Here is a 13,829-nt window from a genome sequence, read left to right as displayed (position 1 = left end):
AGCATCGATGTGAGTTAACACGTATTAACAATTCCCTACTTGTTTTTAATGCGGTAGAAATTCAATATTTGATCAATAACAAACGCAGTGACAGCTGTATCCACCAGAGGGCGCTAAAATCAAAACGTGTGAAACAACGTCTTGAAGATATATCGTTTAATAAATCAATTAGCTTTGGACTGTAACATTCACTTTAATTACTATCATAATGAAAATATATTTGCAGTACATATATAAAGATACTATACATAACTGTGACGCAGTTACAATTAAACGGACTTAAATTAAATATTTCAACTTCATGTGTTGTACTTAAATATTTTAGGTATTTCATAGTGCTGTGAATCTTGAAACTCTGAATTTATCCAACATATTTCCCCGTTTTAAGGTTAAACCGAGAAGGTTGTGATAGGACTGCAGCACAAATAAAGCGATTGTGTCTCATGAGGAAATCAAAGCGGTCGAAATCAGACCGCTTTAAATGGGGGTGGGGAGTGATAAATTGATCAACATCAATTTATCAACATATAAATTGATGCTGATCAATTTATATGTTGATGAAGTACATTATACTTTGTTTTTCAATGTAACACTTCTGAGGAATCTGGTAAACAAAGGTATTAAAACGCCGAAAAACATTCCGGAAGTGTCTAGCCAACACCAAAAAGCTATTTTTTATTTGGTATACTTCATATCCTGACGTCACTTCCCTGATGAGCGCGTCTACTGAGCGTTAAGATAAGTTTTGTTCGTTTTTCCCCTCTTTAATTTTGTTTTTTTTTTTAAAAAAATTGTAATTCAATAAACTGATATTATGTGATTAAGTGACGTGCTGGCTTAAAAATGTGAGCGTATTCCACAAATTGGAAAATTAACCATAAATAAACAAATAAAAATATAATAAATACGTAAACTGTTATTAATAAAACGCCATAAAAACACGTGACTAATCTAATAGTCTATTGGGCAGAATCCGTGTGACGTCACGATCACGGAAGTAATTTGTGTTTGTAATGTGAAGTCAAGATGATCGCGGATCTGCTGTTATTCGGGTAATTTATTGTCTTTGTGTGTTTTTTTCACACATCCTTTTTCTTTCATCTGCTTCCTGTGTGTGTTGTTTGTGTATTTTACAGCAGTGTGATACACAAAAAATACGGGCTAAACGTATGTGTTAACGCCAGCTCAGCAGCTCGGAGTTGCGAGTAAAGTGGTGAACATTTTAACTGATGACCTTCTTTTTTTATGCCCTCATACATGTTTGTTCATTGTAGGTGACCACAATTGTATTTGTGTTTAAACGGCAGTTATGAAATGTAGCAGCATAGATAGCACCAATAAGTAAAGTGACATTAACGCATTCGGAAGTTTGCCACCAATTAAAATGGTGACCAATTGATGTGCCACACCATTATGTCAGTTTAGCTGTGAACTGTAACATGGGCTTGTCTTTTTCCCCTTTAGGACTTTACTGGTGAATGCTGGAGCTGTGCTGAACTTCAAGCTGTGAGTAATTGAGTCGTTAATGTCCCGGTTTGAGCCTTATTTTCATGTCTGAGCTGATGAATGTGTTTTTTCAGGGGCAAAAGGAAGGATGCCCAGGGTTTTGGAGAGGATTCAGCACTAACCACGGGTCAGTCTACTGCTTGTGCCAGTTTTGTTTCATTTTAATGTAGTTTACTGCCTCACTGATCCTGCTCGAATATTTCACTTCACAACTATGAAAATCTTATGGAATTTAAATTTTTATTTTACAAATGAAACCTCAAGGTCATGGTTATTAGACAACCCTGGTCATCGTAAATTAAAAATCCAAGAATTTGTCTCTTATACAATCATGTTTGTTAGCTGACAGTATTGTATGCTACAATGGCATATCAAGGCCACATTAAATTATAAATAATTTATGCACTACGAGATTAAAGTTGTAATATTTTGAGAATAAAGTTGTATTTTAATAACATCATAATTTTATGAGATTAAAGTCTTAATATTTCGAGATCAAAGTCGCAATATTTCGAGATCAAAGTCGCAATATTTTGAGATCAAAGTTGTTTTATTTAAAGAGTAAAGTCATCATTTTTTGAGAATAAAATTGAATTACAAACAGGATCTTGTTTGTGTTGCGGTCACTCGTGCGTTATGGAGAATATGGAGCATTTAGTGAGATTATACTTCTCTTTAGATTTCACACTTGGTGAAATACTGCGCATTTTCACCCATCATCACCACACTGTTATCAGTTCAAGGACTTTAAAGTGACTTTGCAGACATTTGCATTTGTTCCGACAAAAGAACCAGACTGATTTGGAGCAAATAGCCTCTTTAGTGGAGGAGAAACTGGCTGGAAGTGGTCGACGTCAAGGCAATTTCATTTATAGAGTACATTTAAAAACAACAGACATTGACCAAAATTCTGTACAGAAGTTGTAAAAGTTTACACAAGTTAAAGAATATGAAATAAAATAAATAAAAATACAAAACCAATAATGCCAGTTCTCAGTCCGGTTTAAAAACCACAACATATAAATAGTTTTTTTTAATGAGTTTTAAAACTATCAACAGTAGGGGAGGTCCTGATAAAGAAGGGTAGGCTGTTCCAAAGTCTAGGAGCAACTACAGAGAAGGCCCGATCTCCCCTCGTTTTCAGCCTAGATCTGGGAACAACCAGGAGCAACTGGTCAGCAGACCTCAGTGAACGGGAAGGAGTGTGCAATGCTTCATTTAAAGATCAGAAAGATAAGAGGGTGTCAAACCCATGTCATGCCTTAAAAACAAACAGTAAAATCAATTCTAAAAAGAACCGGGAGTCAGTGAAGAGAGACTTAAACAGGCTTGATGTGCTCTGAGTTTACCTCATACTGAGATCGATTATGAGCACATGCGCACTACTGGAAAATGAATTTTTGCTAGTTCCGCTGTGATTTTTGCTACTTCCGCCATGCTGAGTGAGTGATAATCTCAGTCAACGACTTGAGGAAAGTAATGGTGTCTCATGCAGTAATCTCAACATGAATAGGAATAGTTTATAATATACATTGCAATAAATAACAGTTAACCTAATGTAACTTTACAACAATAAGCTGTTGTATTCATATAAATTAGCAATCCGATCATGAAATCATATTTATTTTTATTTTTTTATCAATGTTGACTGATGTGATGTTTTAAGCATTTTTTAAATCAGTACAGCAATCTCTGTATGACATTGCGCATGGCAATTCCAGTACGGGTACATCTCAGTACGTAGCAGTCGCGTACTTGGATTGTAAGACAATCTCAGTGGGGGGTAAACTCAGTCTGTGACACCGGTTAAGAGGTGGGCAGCAGAGACTCAGAGACCCCTGAGTAGAGGCTGTTACCGTAGTCGATCCTAGACGAGATTAAAGCATGAATCACTTTCTCAAAGTCTTTGAGGCAGAGAAAAGCTTTGACCTTTTTTAGATTCTCAGCTGAAAGAAGCTAGCTCTAACCACTGCGTTCATTTCAGGGCTTTCAGTGTTAGTTGCGTTCACAGGGAATTCTGAGCACTATAGCATTACAAGTTACTAAAGATGCGGCTTTATTTTCATAAGATTACGACTCTACTCTCAAAATATTAGGACTTTAATCTCGAAATATTACGACCGTAGTCTTGTAGTGCTCAGATTTCCTTTTATTTTAATGGGGCCCTAATACGCCATTGTAGTATGCTATCTGAAGGTCTGCTTACATATTTCACATATAGAAGAATATGATAAAGGATGCTATTGTTGTGACTTTACCCACAATGTTTAACACACAACAACCACAACAACAAAACGGGTACATCCAACAAACTATGTGTGTCACAGGTGGCATGAATTATTAGTTAGAATTTTTGGTGCAGATGTTTTTTGCCAGAGTTGCAGTGATGTGCTTTAAATGTGTTTCAGGTGACAATATAAGAGAGTTTCTACTCAGCCTGAGATACTTTCGGATCTTCATTGCTCTGTGGAACATCTTCATTATGTTTTGCATGATCCTGTGAGTATATATATGTCATTACAAACACTTTTATTTGTTTCATTGTTGTTTTTTATTTCCTGATATAACTACCTCAGTTTTCTGTAAAATTTACATACAAAGAACCAAATAAACAAGTTAGTCATCAGATGATAACGTATTTCTATTGTTATTGAAGAACAATAATAAGTTGTCATAAACAACAACATTTACTTTATTAGACACTGAGACAGAATATTAATACATCTTCAGGGTCGCACATCTATGGGCAATTTAGACTAGAGACACCAATGAACCCAACATACAAGTTTTTAGATTTGTGGGAAGATGCCGTAACACATCAGAAAACCAACACAAGCTCAGGAAAACATACCAACTCCACACAGAATGGGAGTTAAACCCATGACGTGCTTCCTATGTGACAGCTCTTACCACCACACTGTGCATTTCTAAGACAAATGTCTCCAATTCACTCGGGAGAACAGAATTGACAAACAAATATCAAACTCAGTGATATGGTGTTTTTCATCACAATTTAGGTTTACAAGCTTTTACTCTGTGCAACATCAGATTGGACATTCTAACGAGCCAGACTTGACTTGCTACATAGCATGAGTTTAACACATGATAAGACGAGTGCTCTCGGAGGGATCGTTTGAGTGTTTGATTTGATCAAATAGTAGAGCAGTGAGTCGTCATTTTGAAACGTTTTAGAAGTCACCTGTTGATGTAATCACTGGTACCTTTGGACTTGTTTATTTACATTATCCTCATGTTTTTTTTTTCGGTTTTTTTTTTTTTAATTATCAGATGTAGACTGTGGATTATTAATTTCTTTACCTAATTAAATGTTAATTACCTTGACAGATTATTTGGATCATGATCAACGTCGGCAACTACTGGAGTATCACCAGTATGTGGCTGTTTGGACGTCAGCTTTGATGGGAAGTCATGAAGAAGATACATTTTACCTTATCAGAACATCTGACCTCATTTCTTGCTGTTCCACTTGATACAATATATATTTGTGTTAATTTCAGCTAACTTCACTATATTGACTATTTGTGCAAAATGTTGCCTCACTATGGCCAGTGCTTTCATCAGGTTCTTCTTCTAGAAATATTCTTTCTCTCTCAGTTGGCTGTTCTGTTCTTTTCATTGCTTCTTTTCCCCCTCAACAAAATTTTGTTTCTTTCACTTCAATGATTGTTGAAATAAAAATATAATTTCCTTTGGGCTGCATGAGATGTACAAAACTGTATGTGCATTATATTGTAAATGTTTCCTCAGTCCTAAATTAAATATGTTTTCTTAATGTTCACTGACTTTCTTACTCAAGGCCACACTGGCACTGCTGTCACCTTTGACACCACAGAGTAATTGTATTGTTTTGGCTATTTAACACTGAATAATGCAGCATGCAACAACCATCTCAATATCTAAAAGAGCACCTTTAGGTGGCAGAAAAGAACATTTGTGTCATTTATATATTCTTTAGGTATCATGCATTGATGGATTTAACAGCAGAATTATTTGCTGGGTTCATCAAAAATTTGACAGATTTCAACCAAAGAAGAAAAAGGTATTCTGTTATGCTCCATTAGATTAACAGAATTAGTAATAATAAACAATTACAAAAAATAGGAGAAATGTAATGAAAAATTTGCAGTAAGTAAAGAAATACTCATCTACAAAAACTCAATTAAGAAAAAATGAAAATTTTAAAGGAATTTTGATTTAAGAATATTGATTTTTTTTTTTATTGTGAAATTAATGATTAAAGATATTGATTTATTTTTCAAAGATTAAAAATATATATTTGGTGTTATTACTTTCGTGTTTTTGGTTCTTTTGTATATCTATAACCGCATTCCAGAATGAGAATACTGGACTTTGTTATGAAATCCCATTGTTTTGGGAATTGACGCAGAGCTGACGTCAGTTACGTAAAAAATCTCCCATCATGCACCTCGAGTATTCCTGACAAAAAGCCCGTTGAGTTTTCACAGAGGAAGAGGAAGAGGAGGAGGAGGGGTGTCGAGGCGGACCCCTGTATTGAGTCTGTGTTTGCGAGACATTCCTTTGCTCGTCTCGCCGGGTTTTGTTGTCTGTGACAGCGGGGAATGATGGCAGCATTACCGCTGTGAGTAAACATGAAGGCCGCTGTCGGTCGAGCTGCTTCCCGAGAGCCGTGAACCATCACCGGCTTATCAGAGTCGACTCTCCGCCGGAGCCTGCCTTCTGCGCCCGTCCTGACCCCAGACACGGCCGGGCAATGACAGCCTCTCCGCAGGTGATGAGAGACCGGCTGCTGGAAGCTATCGATGGCCAGAATAACGTAAGTTCATCTGCTGCTGTGCTTTATATATTATATGGAAAGGTGAACAATGTACCAAACCCGATGGTTGTGTTGCACAAAGAGGTCTGACAAAGTGGACACTGTGTTTGACTCACTGTGGGGGAGATTGTGTGGACTGCTAGTAGTTTAGTTAAATAGTTATACCTGGTTAACATGTCAGATCTAGGATTAACGACTTCTGTTAACCATGTTATCTAGTTAATGCAGGGGAGCTGGGGAGTAGAGCTGGGCGATATGGACCAAAACTCATATCTCGATTATATTTTCCCCAAATGACAATATGATATAAATCTCGATATTTTTCACTCATTAAAGTCAGAAAGACAATTCTGTGTTAAATTTGCTGACGCAAAATGCCAAACAGGCACATTTATTAACAAAGAGCTGCAAAATATGTGCAACTTTTTGCTTTTTCTCCTGTAAGGGACAGCACGTGTGAGTGAGTTCTGTAGTATGGCTTGTTTAGGGGAAGGTCTGGGTTAGGACACGCTAGTGCTGGGCGATATATCAATATTCAAGACATATTGCGTTTTCTATTTTGGTGAAATAGAAAATTACAAATATATATATTGTAGCTTATTTTATCTTAAAATACTTGATGATTTGCATGTTAGTAATTTATTACTGCTCTACAGCCTCAGGTATGTTGTCAATCATCTTGCAGAGATACAGTATTAGAGACAAAACATTAAAAAAAACAAGACCGCATCTATCTACGGACAAGGTCTGATGTATGGACATAAGAACGTTAAAAAGTTAACATAGGGTGACCATAAGAGGACACTTGGGCCGACCTCAACATACTCTAAGTATACTCAAAATGTTTTCTTGAATCTACCTTGAATCTGCAAAATACAATATAGTAGATAAATAAGTTGTTATTGTTCATCAGGTTTAACAATGTATTTCTCTCTTTGTAACAAAGACTTGAAAAAAAAATCTGAAATCAGTGGTGTCTTTTATTATGCATTATAACAATCTGTCCTTTAAAAATCTCATGTATATCTTCTTTCAATTTCTCTCTCATTGAAACACCACGAAACATCTCCTAGAAATTAAAACTATATATAAAAAAAAAATTTAAAAAAAACGCAAGGCTTCCAGAACATTATATGATCATTAAATATACACATCAATAAATAACTGTAAGTTTGCATCACATCGTCCCATGCTGACTCTGAGTTTTATGAGATGGGGAGGTGATGAGTTTTAGACTCATAGGGACTCCGGTCTCTTTCTATCCATCATGTGAGTAAAATTACTGTATTACCACCATACTACTGTAAAGAGTGACTCAGCTTTCAGAAACGGCTGGATTGTCTCAGATAGAGCAAATGTTAGCAGACTTTTAGTCTTTTAAATGTTCAGGGTCTCTGGGAAACCAGGACATTTGGATGAGTTTGCAAAATCCGGCCGGGCGGTCCGGACAAGATGTGAAAAGAGTAGAGATCGAACGATATTGGATTTTCAAAGGCCGATGCAGATACCGATTTTTTTAAAAAAAAAAAAAAAAAAAAAAAAAAAGCCGATTTTGGTAGCAAATATTTGAGGCCGATATACTTTTTTTTTTTTTTTAAAGCACATTGATTATGAAAGACAACTGAAACACTCATATGATATAAATGTATATATTAGAAATGACATTGAATATACCAATAGAACTCTTAACATTTATTGAATATATCCGTACACATCCAAGTAAAGCAAAAAATCTTATCCTAATAAGAATATAATAGGATGAGGATATTTGATCAGGCACTATTTTATTATATCCTTATTCTATTATATCGGCTTTTTATTTGTAAGCCTATTGGCCTCTACCTTTCCCATGCACATGCTATTATTATTATAACTTTGTTGTTGTATATTCATACATCTGAATGGATGTTTTTTATGTTCTTTCTTTTTTCCTTCAATGGCTACTCCAAAGTGATATATATATTTTTTTTAAATCGGCCGATATTGTAAAAAGTCCATATATCGATCCACCTCTAGAAAAGAGGACATGTTCAACCTGGACGTATGGTTACCCCAAGTTCACACCTCCTTACCTCATCAACAAGGAGTTTGTGTTGGGCCATCCATTCTTCCAATGGAGCGACTTGGTTGTTTGCGAATTCTGATCTGTATTTCAACTTCTGGATTCTTAGTTGGGACAAATGGTTTCAAACATGAAGCCAAAGCCCTCATGTACTGTCACATAGAGGGGCAAAATTCAGTCCTTTTTGAAGAATTTTTTAAATGGTTAAGATTTGAAAGAGAAGAACTTGAAGATTTTAATTCTTTAGTTGTGATGAAGAGTAACCAAATATTTTCTGCAGATATCCGACATGGTGGTAGTTTTGGAGGTGATTTCATACTTGGAAAACTACCCAATCACCAAAGAGGCATTAGAGGTTGGTTATATCATGGTACTTAATGAAAATATAATAAAGGTGACGGTTATTTTCACAATTTAACTTTTTTCCTTGTCTTCTAAAAGGAAACCCGTCTTGGTAAGCTTATCAACGATGTCCGCAAAAAGACCAAGAATGAGGACCTTGCAAGAAGGGCCAAGAAGCTCCTGCGTACCTGGCAGAAGCTCCTTGAACCTGGGATGGGTGATGGGGTTTCCAAAGGGCCAAATACTGCATCCTGGTCTTCCTATGGGGGAGCTCGTCCCTACATCTCGTCTCCCTCTGTGCCTCTTGCTTTAGTCAAACCTGGTCCAGAGTTGAAGAATAGAAATGACTTCAACAACTGCTCCCCAACAGTAGAGAAACAGAGCAGCAGGAAGCGCAAAGGCGAGGGCACGGAAAAAGAGTTTGTACCAGCCAAGATATGCAAAACATCAAGCATGATTGGCAGTAGTAATGATGTATTTATAGACGCTTGTGCACATCAGCCTTTTGTCCTGGAGATTTCCGAGTCTTTGGACAGTGAACGACTAAATAAAATTCCAGTGAATGCTGTTAAACCTCATGCAAATGTAGCTCGGTGCACTAAGCCTCTCAGCACTTCTGCTCTGCTCAAGGCGTCAGTTCTGCAACAACAAGCTCGACAGAAACAAGCTGCCTCGGGTGGGCGCCATCAAGCTACAAAATCACGCGGCTCTTTGCACAAATCTCAAACTCCAAAGCAGAACGCAGGAAGGTGTGGGACTGTGGATCTGTCTGAGCTGGAAGTGTCTCCTCAGGATTTCAACATTTCTGCTCAGGGTTTAAACACTGACAGATCAAAGTCAGTAGATGTGGACTCTGAAAGTTGGCTTCACCCAACACCTTTCCACGTCTCAGCTGCCTCGTCCTGCAGTGATGTCATAAGATCGACAAATGAGGGTTTTTCTTACAAAACGGGAACAAAGAAAAGACAGAAGTGTGTTGCTAATGACCATTGTTTTAGTTTAGTTGGTCAGGATATAGAAGATAGCTCTAAACCTGTGAGATTAAAAGACAGGACGCTCACCTTTGATCCTGTAACACGACAGATAAAGACATTCTTTCATAAAGACTCTCCTCAAGTGGATAGTTTGAATCCTGCCCAAAGGTGTGAGATCCAGAGTTCAGAGCCACTAAAGCAGAACCAAAACCCAGTTCCTCCCAGTCCCTTCCAGCAGACGGACTGGAAGGAGCTGTCGAGGAGCGAGATCATCCAGTCGTACCTCAGTCAGCAGAGCAGCATGCTGACGTCGTCAGGCGCTCGCACCTTTGGGGCTCATTTCTTCATGACGGAATTCTTAAAAAAAGAGGAACACAAGAGCACGGGTGCAAAGACGACCCACGAGTTGGTTTCTCTCAGTCCACACGGTGATTTACCGGGAGTTAACAGAGAGGTCAGCGGGAACGACCTCAGCAGGTTACACACACAGCCCTGGTGTGGGGTGAATGGTTGTTATGACACTAAAGGTGACTGGTATGACTGGACAAAGTGCATCTCCTTAGAGCCCCATGGAGACGAGAGCAAACTGAACCTACTGCCCTACGTCTGCCTGGATTAACACCAAATAAATAACTATAGGCCCTTCAATGTGTAACTGCTGCAAAATCCTGAAAGTTTCATCTCACAGGAGTGTTTGTGCAGAGACAATGACATCAGTCGTTTATAACTGTATGGTAACCAGGATTGAGGTGACTAGCATTTTTTTTCCAATTACAAGTAAAATGACAATTATTATTTTCCCCCTGAAAATCTAGTACAATTATGTTCTGAATTTACTACAATAATTACAATTACTGAGCCTTTAAGAAATAAGCCCATAAAACGTGACCTTCCTCTTGTGTTAGCATTCTGTTAGCATCGACTCTTATAACAGGTCAGTTTGAACCATGTCTTAAATCAGCTGTAGAATACACAAAAAAATATTATATCGTTACATTTGTTTTTTCATCTCTTGGTTACCTTGTTAGGCTTCCTATCAATGAAAATATTGGAATTAATATTTTTGGTGTTGGAGTCGGAGCCTTTTTTCTGTCATTATACCCATAGATTTGAAATTCCTTTTCACATAGTAAAATGGTCCTCAAGAGAACCAACATACAACAATATGAAACTTGATATTTTAATAATTGTTAACTATGTATGTGTAAACCATAGAACTGTAACTTGGCTCCCTAGATTTGCGTTTAATTCAATTGTAATTTTAATGCCAATTACAATTACAAAGTCCATCCATCCATCTTCAGACCCTCTTGTTCCTGTTTTCAGGGTAATTGGGCAATTCCAAAGCAAATATTCTGAATTCAATTACGATTTAAACGGAAACAGATTTTTCCAATTAAAATGATAGTTTTCCAATTAAAATGATAGTTACGTCATAAATGTAGTTTATTATCAGTTACTCTATTATAATTATAAATGACCCCAACCCTGATGGTAACTATGTAATGGTTCATGGTATTTATTTTTTAACATGACGTTAGTAAGTAGACCAGCAGAGCTCTGAATCTTTAATGTTCTGTTTCTAAAATCTGGTCAAAAACCCCTAATGTTAGTCCATTGGATGCTTTTACTATCATTTGATTTCCCCAATGAGGAAGTCACTTTTTTTTTTTGTTGTTTTTGGCTCATTATGAGCTGCAAACATTGTTTGTTCTATATCAAAACCGATTTAAGCTCTGCTTTTCATAAATCTACCTTTTAATGGTTTATTTGAAGTTAATTTTTAAGCATTTGTATTTGCTCTGTTTAATTTTACTGAAGTTCTAGAATTTACTCCAGTTTTCACGTTTATTGTGGTCCAAACTATTTTAAGGTGTGTTGTGCAAATTCAAACTGTGACTAAATGGGCTCCTACAAGGCTCAGCACTAAGATGTTTAAAGTGGCCGGTGACAACTCTTAAAATGTATCAGAACTTGAAGAACATAAATGATTTTACCTGTTTAAACTTGAATGATTCCCCTACTGACTGTTGGTGTTTTTCAGCTAATTGTCCATTGAACATCTTCCCAAATGCTGCATGCTGAAGATCTGCTCCTCCTGTGCTGCATTTCTGCTTTTGTTAAATTCAAGCAGAAATACACCTGACTGCACATTTTATTATTTATATTTGTCAAAAATTTGATGTAAAAGGTGGGGCCAACATCCTTGGTTTTGTGTTTATTTACATATTGAGGTTTTGGTACACAGAACTGTTTGTTCTCTCCCTGCATTTTAAAGTTGTCATTCTTAAATATTTACTGTTTGTTTTTTGTTGTAATATGTCAATATATTTGCACTGCAATGACATCCATTCAATATTTGCTCACCTTTTGGAGTTTTGTGTTTTCCCCTGAAGAATGAGTGTACATATTTGAATCACTGCACTGTTAGACATCCTGTTAATACTTCAAACTATTGGTTATAATTTGTCTGATGAATTGTATTGTCAACATATTTTTGTTTAAGGATCGGCAAATCCATAAATGTGCAACTGTCTTAAGTTATGTGAGCAAACAACAGTGCCTGAAAACTGATTTTGTAAGCCTGTTAAACAAAATTAGCAGCTGTTTGTCACAGGTTCTGTGTCTTGGAGGTTAATGATTCTGTTTATAATATTATTATTATTATTATTATTATAAAGGGGATTTTATGGAGTGATTTCTTTTTTTTTACACTTACTGATAGAAAAAAAACATTTTTGTATAATGTTCTACTTTTCTTTATATTGCACATTTTATTCTTACAATATTTTTAATGTGAAATAAAACCTCTCGTGACTTTTTGCTCTGTACTGTACTTCAACTTCACTTTGATTTTTAGGATCTAGCACAGGGGTGTCAAACTCATTTTAGTTCAGGGGCCAAATATGGACCAGTTTGACCTTAAGGACATAAGGTTGAACACTGATTCAGGAAAAGTATCTGTTCTCATTCTGTTGGATCTAAGTGCTGCATTTGACACTGTAGATCATACAATTTTGTTGCACAGATTGCAAACATGGGTTGGACTAAATGGAAAAGTAATGCAATGGTTTAAGTCATACTTGGAGGAGCGAAGCTATTTTGTAAGCATTGGAAACTTTGAATCTGACAGATTACCAATGTCCTGTGGGGTTCCTCAGGGATCTGTTCTTGGACCCCTTCTGTTTAACCTTTACATGCTTCCTTTAGGACAAATTTTACAGAACTGTAAGGTTGATTATCAGAGCTATGCAGATGACACACAACTATATCTATCACTGAACCCAGATGACCATGGTCCCATTGAGGTGTTGTGTGACTGTTTAGAAAAAGTAAACTGCTGGATGAGTGAAAACTTCCTTCAACTAAACCATGACAAGACGGAGGTGATTGTCTTTGGTAACAAGGAAAAGAGGACAGCTGTCAGCAATTATCTTGAGTCTCGATCTTTAAAAGCTAAAGACCAAGTCAAAAACCTTGGTGTTCTGATTGACTCAGATCTTACATTCAGCAGTCAGATCAAATCTATCACAAAAACAGCCTTCTACCACCTAAAGAACATCTCCAGAGTGAAAGGTTTAATGGCTCAGAAAGACCAGGAGAAACTGGTCCATGCTTTTATCTCCAGCAGACTGGACTATTGTAATGGTCTTCTGACAGGAATCCCCCAAAAGAGCATCAAACAGCTACAGCTGGTTCAGAACGCTGCAGCTCGGGTCTTAACCAGAACAAAGAGGTCAGAGCACATTACTCCAGTTTTAAAGTCTTTACACTGGCTCCCAGTCAGCCTCAGAATAGACTTTAAAGTTCTGCTGCTGGTGTATAAATCTGTGAATGGGTTTGGTCCAGAATACATCAGTGAGATGTTAGTCAGGTATGAACCCAGCAGGTCTCTCAGATCTATGGACACAGATCAGATAGTGGAGCCCAGAGCTCACAGTAAACATGGTGATGCTGCTTTTAGTTGTTATGCTGCAAAGAAGTGGAACAAACTGCCAGCGGAGCTGAAGTCAGCATCTAATGTGAACATTTTTAAATCAAAGTCAAAGGCACTTTTTTTCTCTACTGCATATGATTGAGAGAGAGATTTTTTGTCATGTTGTTGATGTAATGATGATTTTATTGATGA

At 36.9% G+C, this 13,829-nt stretch overlaps 2 protein-coding genes across 2 annotated transcripts; both read left to right on the top strand.

Annotated features, from left to right (window-relative positions):
• The first annotated feature begins 954 nt into the window (after positions 1 to 954).
• Positions 955 to 5,305, top strand: smim7 (small integral membrane protein 7). Its single transcript, XM_028444685.1, has 5 exons — positions 955 to 1,052; positions 1,465 to 1,506; positions 1,581 to 1,633; positions 3,915 to 4,005; positions 4,852 to 5,305. The coding sequence occupies exons 1-5, from the start codon at positions 1,027 to 1,029 to the stop codon at positions 4,865 to 4,867; spliced, it is 228 nt and encodes a 75-aa protein (XP_028300486.1). The 5' UTR covers positions 955 to 1,026; the 3' UTR covers positions 4,868 to 5,305.
• A 657-nt stretch (positions 5,306 to 5,962) lies between these two features.
• LOC114462153 (mediator of RNA polymerase II transcription subunit 26) lies at positions 5,963 to 10,654 on the top strand. Its single transcript, XM_028444828.1, has 3 exons — positions 5,963 to 6,322; positions 8,665 to 8,739; positions 8,826 to 10,654. The coding sequence occupies exons 1-3, from the start codon at positions 6,260 to 6,262 to the stop codon at positions 10,317 to 10,319; spliced, it is 1,632 nt and encodes a 543-aa protein (XP_028300629.1). The 5' UTR covers positions 5,963 to 6,259; the 3' UTR covers positions 10,320 to 10,654.
• Positions 10,655 to 13,829: the final 3,175 nt, after the last annotated feature.

Source organism: Gouania willdenowi, chromosome 4, assembly GCF_900634775.1.
Source record: "Gouania willdenowi chromosome 4, fGouWil2.1, whole genome shotgun sequence".
Taxonomy (NCBI): Eukaryota; Metazoa; Chordata; class Actinopteri; order Blenniiformes; family Gobiesocidae; genus Gouania; species Gouania willdenowi.
Note: the sequence above shows the minus strand (reverse complement) of the source record. Positions and strands in the feature narration are given on the sequence as shown.

Excerpts from the sequence above, each read along its gene's own strand:
- smim7 (XM_028444685.1), top strand. The coding sequence starts at position 1,027 with ATGATCGCGGATCTGCTGTTATTCGG. Across the intron at positions 1,053-1,464 it reads GCGGATCTGCTGTTATTCGG|GACTTTACTGGTGAATGCTG; the intron begins GTAATTTATTGT and ends TTTCCCCTTTAG. Across the intron at positions 1,634-3,914 it reads GGATTCAGCACTAACCACGG|GTGACAATATAAGAGAGTTT; the intron begins GTCAGTCTACTG and ends AATGTGTTTCAG.
- LOC114462153 (XM_028444828.1), top strand. The coding sequence starts at position 6,260 with ATGACAGCCTCTCCGCAGGTGATGAGAGACCGGCTGCTGGAAGCTATC. Across the intron at positions 6,323-8,664 it reads CTATCGATGGCCAGAATAAC|ATATCCGACATGGTGGTAGT; the intron begins GTAAGTTCATCT and ends TATTTTCTGCAG. Across the intron at positions 8,740-8,825 it reads TCACCAAAGAGGCATTAGAG|GAAACCCGTCTTGGTAAGCT; the intron begins GTTGGTTATATC and ends GTCTTCTAAAAG.